The sequence below is a fragment of the Ranitomeya variabilis genome, chromosome 4 (genome assembly GCF_051348905.1).
Source record: "Ranitomeya variabilis isolate aRanVar5 chromosome 4, aRanVar5.hap1, whole genome shotgun sequence".
Taxonomy (NCBI): domain Eukaryota; kingdom Metazoa; phylum Chordata; class Amphibia; order Anura; family Dendrobatidae; genus Ranitomeya; species Ranitomeya variabilis.
In genome coordinates this window covers 205707813-205723152 of record NC_135235.1, presented here as the reverse complement: position 1 = coordinate 205723152, position 15340 = coordinate 205707813, and the positions used below count along the sequence as shown (strand labels likewise).

Below are 15340 nucleotides of genomic sequence, written 5' to 3'. Positions count from 1 at the left end.
CTTAACCATATATTGCAATATTAATATTATGAAATCTTATATTGGAAGTATAGATAATAATAAATTATTGATTTCCTTCAGGTAGATTAAAATTAGTATTAGAGACCTCAATCTATGGAAGAAGTGGGGGCGACAGCATGGGCTGTATTTTAGTTCCAGTCCATCCCAAGTCACAATATCCAGAAAAACTTAATGTTTACACAAGTGAAGAACATTTAGCGTCCAAACTCTATTTTATGGGGGAAAAGACAGATGTAAAAGCCGGCCTCATTGATCAAACCCATGGTTCTTCCCTCCATGCATGAGTTTGAAACTGATGCTCAGCCTATGGTGTTGCCACGTTAGATATTTCTAGGCAACTTCCTTATATGGTGATTCCATTATGACATCATAATGCACCGCCACTACTTCACCAAGTGCTTACTGCCCAGGTGTCATTGTTGTCAGTGATTGGCTGCGAAGCTGGTGATATACTGACTGCGCTTGGATTTGTTAGAAATGTTTCGAATTTCTTCAGATAGACGTAAGGTGTTGGCACTACTCCAGGGGATTCTTACCACCTATGCCCTTGACATTGTGCTACCACTACCCGATGGCGTCCTCAGCTTCACTTACCGGCTGGTTATGAAGCTAGTGAGCGACTGCCTGACCAAATACCAACGAGGTCGTATAAGCTCAGAATATCTTGAGCATTTACAGATGAAAATCAGGACATTAGTACAACAGGTAAGTAACAAACAATCTGGGCAAAGCATATAAAATAATAATGAATAATATTCATAAAATACAAGCTGGGGAAGAGGGCGGTGATAGCGTGGGCCTGCGTGCTCTAAAATGCCCGGGGCTGAATTTTACTCCCAGTCCACCCTGGTCACAATATGTAAAAAAAAAAGTAAACGTTTACACATGTAAAGAACATTTAGCATCCAAAACCTGTTTAACCCCTTAACGACCGCCGATACGCCTTTTAACGGCGGCCGCTAAGGGTACTTAAACCACAGCTGTGGAAAAAGTGAATAGCGCCCCCCAGAGTCGGATTTTCTCTGGGGTCTCGGTTGCCGAGGGTAGCCGAGACCCCAGAGAACATGATTCGGGGGGTTTTTACCGACCCCCGAGTTGCGATCGCCGGTAATTAACCGTTTACCGGCGGTCGCAACAAAAAAAAAAAAACGCGATTTGCCGTTTAATTTCTCTGTCCTCCGATGTGATCGCACATCGGAGGACAGAGAAATGTGGTCCCCGATGGCCCCCAATAGCCCCCCAATACTTACCTACCTCCCCCGGTGCTCCTCGTGTCTCCCCATGGGCGCCGCCATCTTTTTTCCGGGAAAAAATGGCGGGCGCACGCGCAGTGCGCCCGCCGCCCGGCACCCGGATGTTCTTTGGGGTCTCGGCTGCCGGGAGTAGCCGAGACCCCAAAGAACATGATCGGGGTCGATTTGCACCGACCCCTGCTTTGCGATCGCCGGTAATTAACAGTTTACCGGCGACCGCAAAAAAAAAAAAAAAAAAAAGCGATCAGTTATTTCTCTGTCCTCTGATGTGATCGCACATCAGAGGACAGAGAAATAGGGGGATTCGGGGACCCTATCATACTCACCCGGGGTCCCTGGGTCCTCTTCTGTCTTCTCCTGCCAGCCGGCTTTTTCATCATGGCGGGCGCATGCGCAGTGCGCCCGCCATCTGCTGCCATCTGCCGGCCGGCAGGAGAAGACAAGTTGGGGCTAAAATTAGGGTTAGGGTTAGGGTTAGGGTTAGAGTTAGGGTTAGAGTTAGGGTTAGAGTTAGGGTTAGGGTTGGGGCTAAATTTAGGGTTAGGGTTAGGGCTAGGGTTAGGCTACTTTCACACTAGCGTTTTTTGGCTTCCGTCGCAATGCGTCGTTGGAGAAAAACGCATCCTGCAAAAGTGCTTGCAGGATGCGTTTTTTCTCCATTGGCTTGCATTAGCGACGCATTGCGACGGATTGCCACATGTCGCATCCGTCGTGCGACGGATGCGTCATGCTTCGGCGGACCGTCGACACAAAAAAACTACATGTAACTTTTTTGTGCGACGTGTCCCACATATTTCAGTGCCACGTGCCACGTATTTAAGTGACACGTGCCACGTATCAAAGTGCCACGTGCCACATATTTCAGTGCCACGTATCAAAGTGCCACGTGCCACGTATCAAAGTGCCACGTGCCACGTATCAAAGTGCCACGTGCCACATCTTTCAGTGCCACGTGCCACGTATTTAAGAGACACGTGCCACGTATCAAAGTGCCACGTGCCACATATTTCAGTGCCACGTATCAAAGTGCCACGTGCCACGTATCAAAGTGCCACGTGCCACGTATCAAAGTGCCACGTGCCACATCTTTCAGTGCCACGTGCCACGTATTTAAGAGACACGTGCCACGTATCAAAGTGCCACGTGCCACATATTTCAGTGCCACGTGCCACGTATTTAAGTGACACGTTCCACGTATCAAAGTGCCACGTGCCACATATTTCAGTGCCACGTGCCACGTATTTAAGTGACACGTGCCACGTATCAAAGTGCCACGTGCCACATATTTCAGTGCCACGTGCCACGTATTTAAGTGACACGTGCCACGTATCAAAGTGCCACGTGCCACATATTTCAGTGCCACGTATCAAAGTGCCACGTGCCACGTATCAAAGTGCCACGTGCCACGTATCAAAGTGCCACGTGCCACGTATCAAAGTGCCACGTGCCACGTATCAAAGTGCCACGTGCCACATATTTCAGTGCCACGTGCCACGTATCAAAGTGCCACGTATCAAAGTGCCACGTGCCACATCTTTCAGTGCCACGTGCCACGTATTTAAGAGACACGTGCCACGTATCAAAGTGCCACGTGCCACATATTTCAGTGCCACGTATTTAAGTGACACGTGCCACGTATCAAAGTGCCACGTATCACGTATTTCAGTGCCACGTATTTAAGTGACACGTATCACGTATAAGTGCCACGTGTCACGTATTTAAATGCCACATATTTAAGTGCCACGTATCAAGATTTTCCATGGAGAACAGACACATCCAGAGATATGTCTGCTCTCCACGGCTGCAGCAACACACTGACAGGAGCCATAGTTCCTGTCGGTGTGTCACTGCGCATGCGCGAGCGAGTTTACCGGCGGTCATTGACCCCGGCACTCTCGCTTAACGGCAGTGCTGCGTGGGAAAGTTCAACGCAGCTGTACTGCTGTTAACCGAGACGCCGGAGTCATTGAACTCCGGAACAGTACGCGATACACTGCTAGGAGCTTCGCTCCTGGCAGTGTATCGCCGGAGAGCAGCCGATCGGCGTGGGACACTCGTTTTATGGATTCTGCGGACAGGGAGTATGAATTTGGTTTATTATTTTTGGATTTTTTCCTGGAGGATCGAGGGCTTCGCCTACAAGTGTGCTGTTGGTGAGCATATACTCTGTGTTATATGTTGTATGTACTGTGTGTCATGTATGTGTATTGTGTGTAGGTGTTTTGTGTAACTTTACAATTGTGCTAAGTCGCCGGACACAGGGACAACTCTCCCATCCTAATACCGGATGGGAGTAGTAGTCCCATACAGCGACTTAGCACAATGGTGGCACTAGCGTCGCATGGGGACACACACACGCACACACACGCACACACACGCACACACACACACACAGAAGGACTCCATGCTGCTTCACTGGGGGGCGGGGGCTTCCCTCTTCCTGTCCGACGTCACGTCCGGTCCTGGGTGTCAACCCCTCCGTACAAAGACGCCGACACCCAGGACAAAGGCGCTGTGTGTGGAAGGTAATATGGGGCCCTAGGGGGATACGCAGACACGCCGCTGCGTAAAGAATTGACATGTCAATTCTTTTTACGCCGGCGTGTTTGCAGACAAAAGCGCCGCGTTTTTTTGCGGTGTGTCTGAACGGCAAAGTGAATTTCTCATTCACTTTGCCGGCAGACGAAAATGACATTGCGCATTTTTGAAAAGCGCCCGCAAAATAGCGCTCAAAAATGCGCTATGTCTGAAAGTAGCCTAAGGCTTCTTTCACACTTGCGTCGGTACGGGGCGGTCGCAATGCGTCGGCCCGATGTACCGACGCACGTTGTGAAAATTGTGCACAACGTGGGCAGCGGATGCAGTTTTTCAACGCATCCGCTGCCCAGTCTATGTCCTGGGGAGGAGGGGGCAGAGTTACGGCCACGCATCCGCGGAAATGGCGGACGCGACGTACAAAAAAAAGGTTACATTGAACTTTTTTTGTGACGACGGGGGCTAAAGTTATGGTTAGGGTTGGGGCTAAAGTTAGGGTTGGGGCTAAAGTTAGGGTTAGAGTTGGGATTAGGGTTAGGGTTTGGATTAGGGTTGGGATTAGTGTTACTTTTGGGATTAGGGTTGGGATTAGGGTTAGGGTTGGGATTAGGGTTAGGGGTGTGTTGGATTTAGGGTTTTGATTAGGGTTATGGTTAGGGTTGAGATTAGGGCTGTTTTGGGGTTAGGGTTGTGATTATCGTTAGGGTTGTGATTAGGATTATGGATCGGGTTGAGATTAGGGTTAGGGCTGTGTTGGGGTTAGGGTTGGAGTTAGAATTGGGGGGTTTCCACTGTTTAGGTACATCAGGGGGTCTCCAAACACGACAGCCAATTTTGCGCTAAAAAAGTCAAATGGTACTCCCTCCCTTCTGAGCTCTGCCGTGCGCCCAAACAGTGGTTTACCCCCACATATGGGGCATCAGTGTACTCGGGATAAATTGGACAACAACTTTTGGGGTCCAATTTCTCCTGTTACCCTTGTGAAAATAAAAACTTGGGGGCTAAAAATCTTTTTTGTTGGAAAAAAATATATTTTTTTATTTTCACTACTCTGCATTATAAATTTCTGTGAAGCACTTGAGCTTTCAAAGTTCTCACCACATATCTAGATAAGTTCCTTAGGGGGTCTAGTGTTGTGAAATTGGATTCTGGGCTCCCCCGGTGGCCACTTGTGGAATTTAACTTGTGTGCATCATCCCCTCTGTTCACCTGCTCCTATCAGGATGTGGGAGTCGCTATATAACCTTGCTCCTCTGTCAGTTTCATGCCGGTCAACAATGTATCAGTAGCCTTTCTGTGCATGTTCCTGCTACTAGACAACTCCCAGCTAAGTTGGACTTTTGTCCTTGTGTGTTTTTGCATTTTGTTCCTGTTCACAGCTGCTGTTTCGTTACTGTGTCTGGAAAGCTCTTGTGAGCGGAAATTGCCACTCTGGTGTTATGAGTTAATGCTAGAGTCTTAAAGTAATTTCTGGATGGTGTTTTGATAGGGTTTTCTGCTGACCATGAAAGTGCCCTTTCTGTCTTCATGCTATCTAGTAAGCGGACCTCGATTTTGCTAAACCTATTTTCATACTACGTTTGTCATTTCATCTTAAATCACCGCCAATATATGTGGGGGCCTCTGTCTGCCTTTTGGGAAAATTTCTCTAGAGGTGAGCCAGGACTGTCTTTTCCTCTGCTAGGATTAGGTAGTTCTCCGGCTGGCGCTGGGCATCTAGGGATAAAAAAACGTAGGCATGCTACCCGGCCACTTCTAGTTGTGCGGCAGGTTTAGTTCATGGTCAGTATAGTTTCCATCTTCCAAGAGCTAGTTCTCATATATGCTGGGCTATGTTCTCTCGCCATTGAGAATCATGACAGTTTGACCGGCCCAAAAAAGGGTTAAATTACTGGCTGAGAAAGGAGAGAAAAAAGAAGTCTGCTACAATTTTTTTTTTTTTTTTTTTTCCCTCTAGTTCTGAGTGTGCTCTTAATTGAATCACTTGCTAGTCTGCCTATACTGCAGCCTTCCTCTCTTCCTCTCCTTCTAATCCTTGAATGGCTCTGTGTTCACCTGTTTCAAATGGATCTTCAGAGTGTAGCTACAGGTTTGAATAATCTCGCCACAAAGGTACAAAATTTGCAAGATTTTGTTGTTCATGCACCTATGTCTGAGCCTAGAATTCCTTTGCCTGAATTCTTCTCGGGGAATAGATCTCACTTTCAAAATTTTAAAAATAATTGCAAATTGTTTTTGTCCCTGAAGTCTCGCTCTGCCGGAGACCCTGCACAGCAGGTCAGGATTGTAATTTCCTTGCTCCGGGGCGACCCTCAAGACTGGGCTTTTGCATTGGCACCAGGGGATCCTGCGTTGCTCAATGTGGATGCGTTTTTTCTGGCCTTGGGGTTGCTTTATGAGGAACCTCATTTAGAGCTTCAGGCGGAAAAGGCCTTGATGTCCTTGTCTCAGGGGCAAGATGAAGCTGAAATATACTGCCAAAAATTCCGCAAATGGTCTGTGCTTACTCAGTGGAATGAGTGCGCCCTGGCGGCGATTTTCAGAGAAGGTCTCTCTGATGCCATTAAGGATGTTATGGTGGGGTTCCCTGTGCCTGCGAGTCTGAATGAGTCCATGACGATGGCTATTCAGATCGATAGGCGTCTGCGGGAGCGCAAACCTGTGCACCATTTGGCGGTGTCTACTGAGAAAACGCCAGAAAATATGCAATGTGATAGAATTCTGTCCAGAAGCGAGCGGCAGAATTTTAGACGAAAAAATGGGTTGTGCTTCTATTGTGGTGATTCAACTCATGTTATATCAGCATGCTTTAAGCGTACTAAGAAGCCTGACAAGTCTGTTTCAATTAGCACTTTACAGTCTAAGTTTATTCTATCTGTGACCCTGATTTGTTCTTTGTCATCTATTACCGCGGACGCCTATGTCGACTCTGGCGCTGCTTTGAGTCTTATGGATTGGTCCTTTGCCAAACGCTGTGGGTATGATTTGGAGCCATTGGAGGCTCCGATACCTCTGAAAGGGATTGACTCCACCCCATTGGCTAGTAATAAACCACAATACTGGACACAAGTGACTATGCGTGTTAATCCGGATCACCAGGAGGTTATTCGCTTTCTGGTGCTGTATAATCTACATGATGTTTTGGTGCTGGGATTGCCATGGCTGCAATCTCATAACCCAGTCCTTGACTGGAAAGCTATGTCTGTGTTAAGCTGGGGATGTAAGGGGACGCATGGGGACGTACCTGTGGTTTCCATTTCATCATCTATTCCCTCTGAGATTCCTGAATTCTTGACTGAATATCGTGACGTTTTTGAAGAACCCAAGGTTGGTTCACTACCTCCGCACCGGGAGTGCGATTGTGCCATAGACTTGATCCCGGGTAGTAAATACCCTAAGGGTCGTTTATTTAATCTGTCTGTGCCTGAACACGCTGCTATGCGAGAATATATAAAGGAGTCCTTGGAAAAGGGACATATTCGTCCTTCGTCATCTCCCTTAGGAGCCGGTTTTTTCTTTGTGTCTAAGAAAGACGGCTCTTTGAGGCCGTGTATTGATTATCGACTTTTGAATAAAATCACGGTTAAATATCAATATCCGTTACCACTGCTTACTGATTTGTTTGCTCGTATAAAGGGGGCCAAGTGGTTCTCTAAGATTGATCTCCGTGGGGCGTATAATTTGGTGCGAATCAAGCAGGGGGATGAGTGGAAAACCGCATTTAATACGCCCGAGGGCCATTTTGAGTATTTGGTGATGCCTTTTGGTCTTTCAAATGCCCCTTCAGTCTTCCAGTCCTTTATGCATGACATTTTCCGCGATTATTTGGATAAATTTATGATTGTGTATCTGGATGATATTCTGATTTTTTCGGATGACTGGGACTCTCATGTCCAGCAGGTCAGGAGGGTTTTTCAGGTTTTGCGGTCTAATTCCTTGTGTGTGAAGGGTTCTAAGTGTGTTTTTGGGGTTCAGAAGATTTCCTTCTTGGGATACATTTTTTCCCCCTCTTCCATCGAGATGGATCCTGTCAAGGTTCAGGCTATTGGTGATTGGACGCAACCCTCTTCTCTTAAGAGTCTTCAGAAATTTTTGGGCTTTGCTAACTTTTATCGTCGATTTATTGCTGGTTTTTCTGATGTTGTAAAACCATTGACTGATTTGACTAAGAAGGGTGCTGATGTTGCTGATTGGTCCCCTGATGCTGTGGAGGCCTTTCGGGAGCTCAAGCGCCGCTTTTCTTCCGCCCCAGTGTTGCATCAGCCTGATGTTGCTCTTCCTTTTCAGGTTGAGGTCGACGCTTCTGAAATCGGAGCTGGGGCGGTGTTGTCGCAGAGAAGTTCCGACTGCTCCGTGATGAGACCTTGTGCTTTTTTTTCCCGTAAATTTTCGCCCGCCGAGCGGAATTATGATATTGGGAATCGGGAGCTTTTGGCCATGAAGTGGGCTTTTGAGGAGTGGCGTCACTGGCTTGAGGGGGCCAGACATCAGGTGGTGGTATTGACTGACCACAAAAATTTAATTTACCTTGAGTCTGCCAGGCGCCTGAATCCTAGACAAGCGCGCTGGTCGTTGTTTTTCTCTCGGTTTAATTTTGTGGTGTCTTACCTACCGGGTTCTAAGAATGTTAAGGCGGATGCCCTTTCTAGGAGTTTTGAGCCTGACTCCCCTGGTAATTCTGAGCCCACAGGTATCCTTAAAGATGGAGTGATATTGTCTGCCGTTTCTCCAGACCTGCGGCGGGCCTTGCAGGAGTTTCAGGCGGATAGACCTGATCGTTGCCCACCTGGTAGACTGTTTGTTCCTGATGATTGGACCAGTAGAGTCATCTCTGAGGTTCATTCTTCTGCGTTGGCAGGTCATCCTGGAATCTTTGGTACCAGGGATTTGGTGGCAAGGTCCTTCTGGTGGCCTTCCCTGTCACGAGATGTGCGAGGCTTTGTGCAGTCTTGTGACGTTTGTGCTCGGGCCAAGCCTTGTTGTTCTCGGGCTAGTGGATTGTTGTTACCCTTGCCTATCCCGAAGAGGCCTTGGACGCACATCTCGATGGATTTTATTTCGGATCTGCCTGTTTCTCAGAAGATGTCTGTCATCTGGGTGGTGTGTGACCGTTTCTCTAAGATGGTCCATCTGGTTCCCTTGCCTAAGTTGCCTTCTTCTTCCGAGTTGGTTCCTCTGTTTTTTCAAAATGTTGTTCGTTTGCATGGTATTCCGGAGAATATCGTTTCTGACAGAGGGACCCAATTCGTGTCTAGATTTTGGCGGGCATTCTGTGCTAGGATGGGCATAGATTTGTCTTTTTCGTCTGCTTTCCATCCTCAGACTAATGGCCAGACCGAGCGGACTAATCAGACCTTGGAGACATATTTGAGGTGTTTTGTGTCTGCGGATCAGGATGATTGGGTTGCTTTTTTGCCTTTGGCGGAGTTCGCCCTCAATAATCGGGCCAGCTCTGCCACCTTGGTGTCCCCGTTTTTCTGTAATTCGGGGTTTCATCCTCGATTTTCCTCCGGTCAAGTGGAATCTTCGGATTGTCCTGGAGTGGATGCTGTGGTGGAGAGGTTGCATCAGATTTGGGGGCAGGTGGTGGACAATTTGAAGTTGTCCCAGGAGAAGACTCAGCTTTATGCCAACCGCCGTCGTCGTGTTGGTCCTCGGCTTTGTGTTGGGGACTTGGTGTGGTTGTCTTCTCGTTTTGTCCCTATGAGGGTTTCTTCTCCTAAGTTTAAGCCTCGGTTCATCGGCCCGTACAAGATATTGGAGATTCTTAACCCTGTGTCCTTCCGTTTGGACCTCCCTGCATCCTTTTCGATTCATAATGTTTTTCATCGGTCATTGTTGCGCAGGTATGAGGTACCAGCTGTGCCTTCCGTTGAGCCTCCTGCTCCGGTGTTGGTTGAGGGTGAGTTGGAGTACGTTGTGGAAAAGATCTTGGACTCTCGTGTTTCCAGACGGAAACTCCAGTATCTGGTCAAATGGAAGGGATACGGTCAGGAGGATAATTCTTGAGTCACTGCCTCTGATGTTCATGCCTCCGATCTTGTCCGTGCCTTTCATAGGGCTCATCCTGATCGCCCTGGTGGTTCTGGTGAGGGTTCGGTGCCCCCTCCTTGAGGGGGGGGTACTGTTGTGAAATTGGATTCTGGGCTCCCCCGGTGGCCACTTGTGGAATTTAACTTGTGTGCATCATCCCCTCTGTTCACCTGCTCCTATCAGGATGTGGGAGTCGCTATATAACCTTGCTCCTCTGTCAGTTTCATGCCGGTCAACAATGTATCAGTAGCCTTTCTGTGCATGTTCCTGCTACTAGACAACTCCCAGCTAAGTTGGACTTTTGTCCTTGTGTGTTTTTGCATTTTGTTCCTGTTCACAGCTGCTGTTTCGTTACTGTGTCTGGAAAGCTCTTGTGAGCGGAAATTGCCACTCTGGTGTTATGAGTTAATGCTAGAGTCTTAAAGTAATTTCTGGATGGTGTTTTGATAGGGTTTTCTGCTGACCATGAAAGTGCCCTTTCTGTCTTCATGCTATCTAGTAAGCGGACCTCGATTTTGCTAAACCTATTTTCATACTACGTTTGTCATTTCATCTTAAATCACCGCCAATATATGTGGGGGCCTCTGTCTGCCTTTTGGGAAAATTTCTCTAGAGGTGAGCCAGGACTGTCTTTTCCTCTGCTAGGATTAGGTAGTTCTCCGGCTGGCGCTGGGCATCTAGGGATAAAAAAACGTAGGCATGCTACCCGGCCACTTCTAGTTGTGCGGCAGGTTTAGTTCATGGTCAGTATAGTTTCCATCTTCCAAGAGCTAGTTCTCATATATGCTGGGCTATGTTCTCTCGCCATTGAGAATCATGACAGTCTAGTTTCCAAAATTTAGTCACTTGTGGGGGTTTCTACTGTTTAGGTACATTAGGGGTCTGCAAACGCAACATAACGCCCGCAGACAATTCTATCAAAGTCTGCATTGCAAAATGGCGCTCCTTCCCTTCCGAGCTCTGCCGTGCGCCCAAACAGTGGTTTACCCCCACATATGGGGTACCAGCATACTCAGGACAAATTGGACAACAACTTTTGGGGTCCAATTTCTCTTGTTACCCTTGTGAAAATAAAAATTTGGGGGCTAAAAAAATCTTTTTTGTGGGAAAAAAAATATTTTTTATTTTCACTACTCTGCATTATAAACTTCTGTGAAGCACTTGGGCATTCAAAGTTCTCACCACATATCTAGATAAGTTCCTTGGGGGGTCTATTTTCCAAAATGGGGTCACTTGTTGGGGGTTTCTACTGTTTAGGTACATTAGGGGTCTGCAAAGGCAACATAACGCCCGCAGACAATTCTATCAAAGTCTGCATTCCAAAATGGCACTCCTTCCCTTCCGAGCTCTGCCATGCGCCCAAACAGTGGTTTACCCTCACATATGGGGTACCAGCATACTCAGGACAAATTGGACAACAACTTTTGGGGTCCAATTTCTCTTGTTACCCTTGTGAAAATAAAAACTTGGGGGCTAAAAAATCTTTATTGTTAAAAAATATATATTTTTTATTTTCACGACTCTGCATTATAAACTTCTGTGATGCACTTGGGCATTCAAAGTTCTCACTACACATCTAGATAAGTTCCGTGGGGGGTCTAGTTTCCAAAATGGGGTCACTTTTGGGGGGTTTCTGCTGTTTAGGCACATCAGGGGCTCTCCAAACGCGACATGGCGTCCGATCTCAATTCCAGTCAATTTTGCATTGAAAAGTCAAATGGCGCTCCTTTGCTTCCGAGCTCAGCCATGCGCCCAAACAGTGGTTTACCCCCACATATGGGGTGTCGGCGTACTCAAGACAAATTGTACAACAGCTTCTGGGGTCCATTTTCTCCTGTTACCCTTGGTAAAATAAAAATTTGGAGGCAAAAAGATCATTTTTGTAGAAAAAATGCGATTTTTTTATTTTCACGGCTCTACGTTATAAACTTCTGTGAAGCACCTGGGGGTTTAAAGTGCTCACCACACATCTAGATAAGTTCCTTAAGGGGTCTAGTTTCCAAAATGGTGTCATATGTGGGGGGTCTCTACTGTTTAGGCACATCAGCGGCTCTCCAAACGTGACATGGCGTCCGATCTCAATTCCAGCCAATTCTACATTGAAAAAGTAAAACGACACTCCTTCTCTTCCAAGCTCTGCGGTGCGCCCAAACAGTGGTTTACCCCCATATATGGGGTATCGACGTACTCAGGAGAAATTGCACAACAACTTTTGTGGTCTAATTTCTCCTGTTACCCTTGTGAAAATAAAAATTTGGGGGCAAAAAGATCATTTTTGTAGAAAAAATGAGATTTTTTATTTTCACGGCTCTACGTTATAAACTTCTGTGAAGCACTTGGGGGTTCAAAGTGCTCACCACACATCTAGATAAGTTCCTTGGGGGGTCTAGTTTCCAAAATGGTATCACTTGTGGGGGGTTTCCACTGTTTAGGCACATCAGGGACTCTCCAAACGCGACATGGCATCCGATCTCAATTCCAGCCAATTCTGCATTGAAAAAGTCAAACGGTGCTCCTTCACTTCCAAGCTCTGCGGTGCGCCCAAACAGTGGTTTACCTCCACATATGGGGTATCGACGTACTCAGGAGAAATTGCACAACAACTTTTGTGGTCTAATTTCTCCTGTTACCCTTGTGAAAATAAGAATTTGTGGGCGAAAAAATCATTTTTGTGAAAACAAATGCGATTTTTTATTTTCACGGCTCTACGTTATAAACTTCTGTGAAGCACTTGGGGGTTCAAAGTGCTCACCACACATCTAGATAAGTTCCTTGGGGGGTCTAGTTTTCAAAATGGTGTCACTTGTGGGGGGTTTCCACTGTTTAGGCACATTAGGGGCTCTCCAAACGCGACATGGCGTCCGATCTCAATTCCAGCCAATTCTGCATTGAAACAGTCAAACGGTGCTCCTTCACTTCCAAGCTCTGCGGTGCGCCCAAACAGTGGTTTACCTCCACATATGGGGTATCGGCGTACTCAGGAAAAATTGCACAACAAAATTTGTGGTTAAATTTCTGTTTTTACACTTGTGAAAATTTAAAAAAATGGTTCTGAAGTAAAATGTTTGCAAAAAAAAGTAAAATGTTAATTTTTTTCTTCCACATTGTTTTAGTTCCTGTGAAGTACGTAAAGGGTTAATAAACTTCTTGAATGTGGTTTTGAGCAGCTTGAGGGGTGCAGTTTTTAGAATGGTGTCACACTTGGTTATTTTCTATCATATAGACCCCTCAAAATCACTTCAAAGGTGATGTGGTCCCTAAAAAAAACATGGTGTTGTAAAAATGAGAAATTGCTGGTCAACTTTTAACCCTTATAACTCCCTAACAAAAAAAAAAATTGTTTCCAAAATTGTGCTGATGTAAAGTAGACATGTGAGAAATGTTATTTATTAACTATTTTTTGTGACATATCTCTCTGATTTAAGGGCATAAAAATACAAAGTTTGAAAATTGCAAAATTTTAAAAATTTTCGCCATATTTCCATTTTTTTCATAAATAATCGCAAGTAATATCGAAGAAATGTTACCACTAACTTGAAGTACAACATGTCACGAAAAAACAATCTCAGAATCAGCGGGATCCGATAAAGCGTTCCAGAGTTATAACCTCATAAAGTGACACTGGTCAGAATTGTAAAAATTGGCTCGGTCATTAAGTACCAAATTGGCTCTGTCACTAAGGGGTTAAAATAATTTGGGGGGTAAAGACGGATATAAAGGCCTGATCAGAAGGGGTTTTCCCTCTTCCCCGATTCTGGTTCTGATGCTCAACCCATAATGTTGCCACCTTAATTGTTACTAGAATGTTGCTGGGCAACTTCCTTTTATGTGATGCCCCTTTAACCCTTTCACCACCCTGCGATTTTCCGTTTTTGCGCTTTCATTTTTTGCTCTCCTTCTTCTCAGAGCCATAACATTTTTTTTTACCATCAATATAGCCTATGAGGGCTTGTTTTTTTGCAGGTCGAGTCGTAGTTTTAAATGACACCATAGATTGCATATATTGTGCTTGAAAACGGGAAAAATTTCAAGTGCGGTGAAATTGCAAAAAAGTGCAATTCCACCATTTTTTTTTAAATTTAATATGTTCACTAAATGCTAAAACTGACCTGGTAATATGACTCTACCTGTCAGTGCGAGAATGCAGATACCAAACATGTATAAGTTCTTTTTTTACTTAAGTGGTGGAAAAAAAAATCTGAATGCCGGCCACGAGTCGCAACCTCAGAATCATGTGACAAGGGCGCTGATGGGCGAGACTTGTGATACGGTTTTGGTCAGCACGTGTTACATGCCGTTGTCAGTGATTGACAGCAGCATTAAGTGGTTGACAGCCGAAATCCATCTGCATCTATTTGTGGGACATGACAGCTGATCACATCAACTGTCATGTGCAGGTAGAGAAGAGGGCTCTGGTGCTGCCTAAAAAAGACAGGGACACGACCTTGGACATATCTATACTTTCAAAGTTGTAAATAAGTTAAGATTCCATCTCCGGATTCCATGATGACATCACTGATGAAATGTTAACATTCCACCACAAGATTCCATGATGACATCATACACCGCCACTACTTACCCAAGTGCTTACTGCCCAGGTGTCGTTGTTGTCAGTGATTGGCTGCGAAGCTGGTGACATACTGACTGCGCTTGGATTTGTTTAAAATGTCTGGAATTTCTTCAGATAAACTTGGTGTTGGCACTACTCCAGGGGATTCTTACCACCACCTATGCCCTTGACATTGTGCTACCACTACCCGATTAGCTTCACCTACCGGCTAGTTATGAAGCTAGTGAGCGACTGCCTGACCAAATGCCAACGAGGTCATGTAAGCTCAGAATATCTTGAGCTTTTACAAATGAAAATCAGGACATTAGTACAGCAGGTAAATAACAGACAAACTGGGCAAAGCATATAAAATAATAATGAATAATATTCATAAAATACAAGTTTATTTACATAAAATATGTATTTTGGCCAAGAGCAGTATAATTTATAGCTTGCACGAAATATCCATATATGTATTAATTGTGGCTGTAGATTGCAGGAGTAAAATGGTGACATAAATAGCGTCCTATATTCTCTACTTTCTCTCATGATTTTCCTTATTTCCATTTTTATAGGCTGAAGAAAGATCCCAAAGTGGAGATTTGGCCTCTTTTAAACAATTGGCCGAAAAGTTCCTGTATGTACTAGAGTATATGGCCCGCTCACGGAAGCATCTGGTAAGAATCCGTCATTATTATTATTGTTTATTTATTTATATAGCACTATTAGGCTATGTTCACACGTTCAGGATTTCCATCCTTTTTTTTTCCTGACTGAATCTGCAGGTCTCTGCAGAAAACGCAGGTGCGTTTTTTGGTGCGTTTTTGGTGCGTTTTTGGTGCGTTTTTTGGTGCGTTTTTTAGTGCGGTTTTTTGTGCGTTTTGTATGCAGTTTTCTCTGCAAATTGTCTGTGTTTGACACAAATAAAGCTTTAACTGCAGTGGGGGAA

At 45.5% G+C, this 15340-nt stretch overlaps 1 protein-coding gene across 5 annotated transcripts in view; it reads left to right on the top strand.

The window, feature by feature from the left end:
- Positions 1-460: 460 nt before the first annotated feature.
- The window catches only part of LOC143768616 (microtubule-associated serine/threonine-protein kinase 4-like), a 32605-nt gene continuing 17725 nt past the window's right edge, over positions 461-15340 (top strand). For all 5 annotated transcript variants that reach the window (XM_077257255.1, XM_077257252.1, XM_077257254.1 and 2 more), the window contains exons 1-2: positions 461-726; positions 14967-15068. In XM_077257255.1, the coding sequence (XP_077113370.1) occupies positions 499-726; positions 14967-15068 (330 nt within the window). In that variant the 5' untranslated portion in view covers positions 461-498. The remainder of the gene's footprint in view (positions 727-14966; positions 15069-15340) is intronic.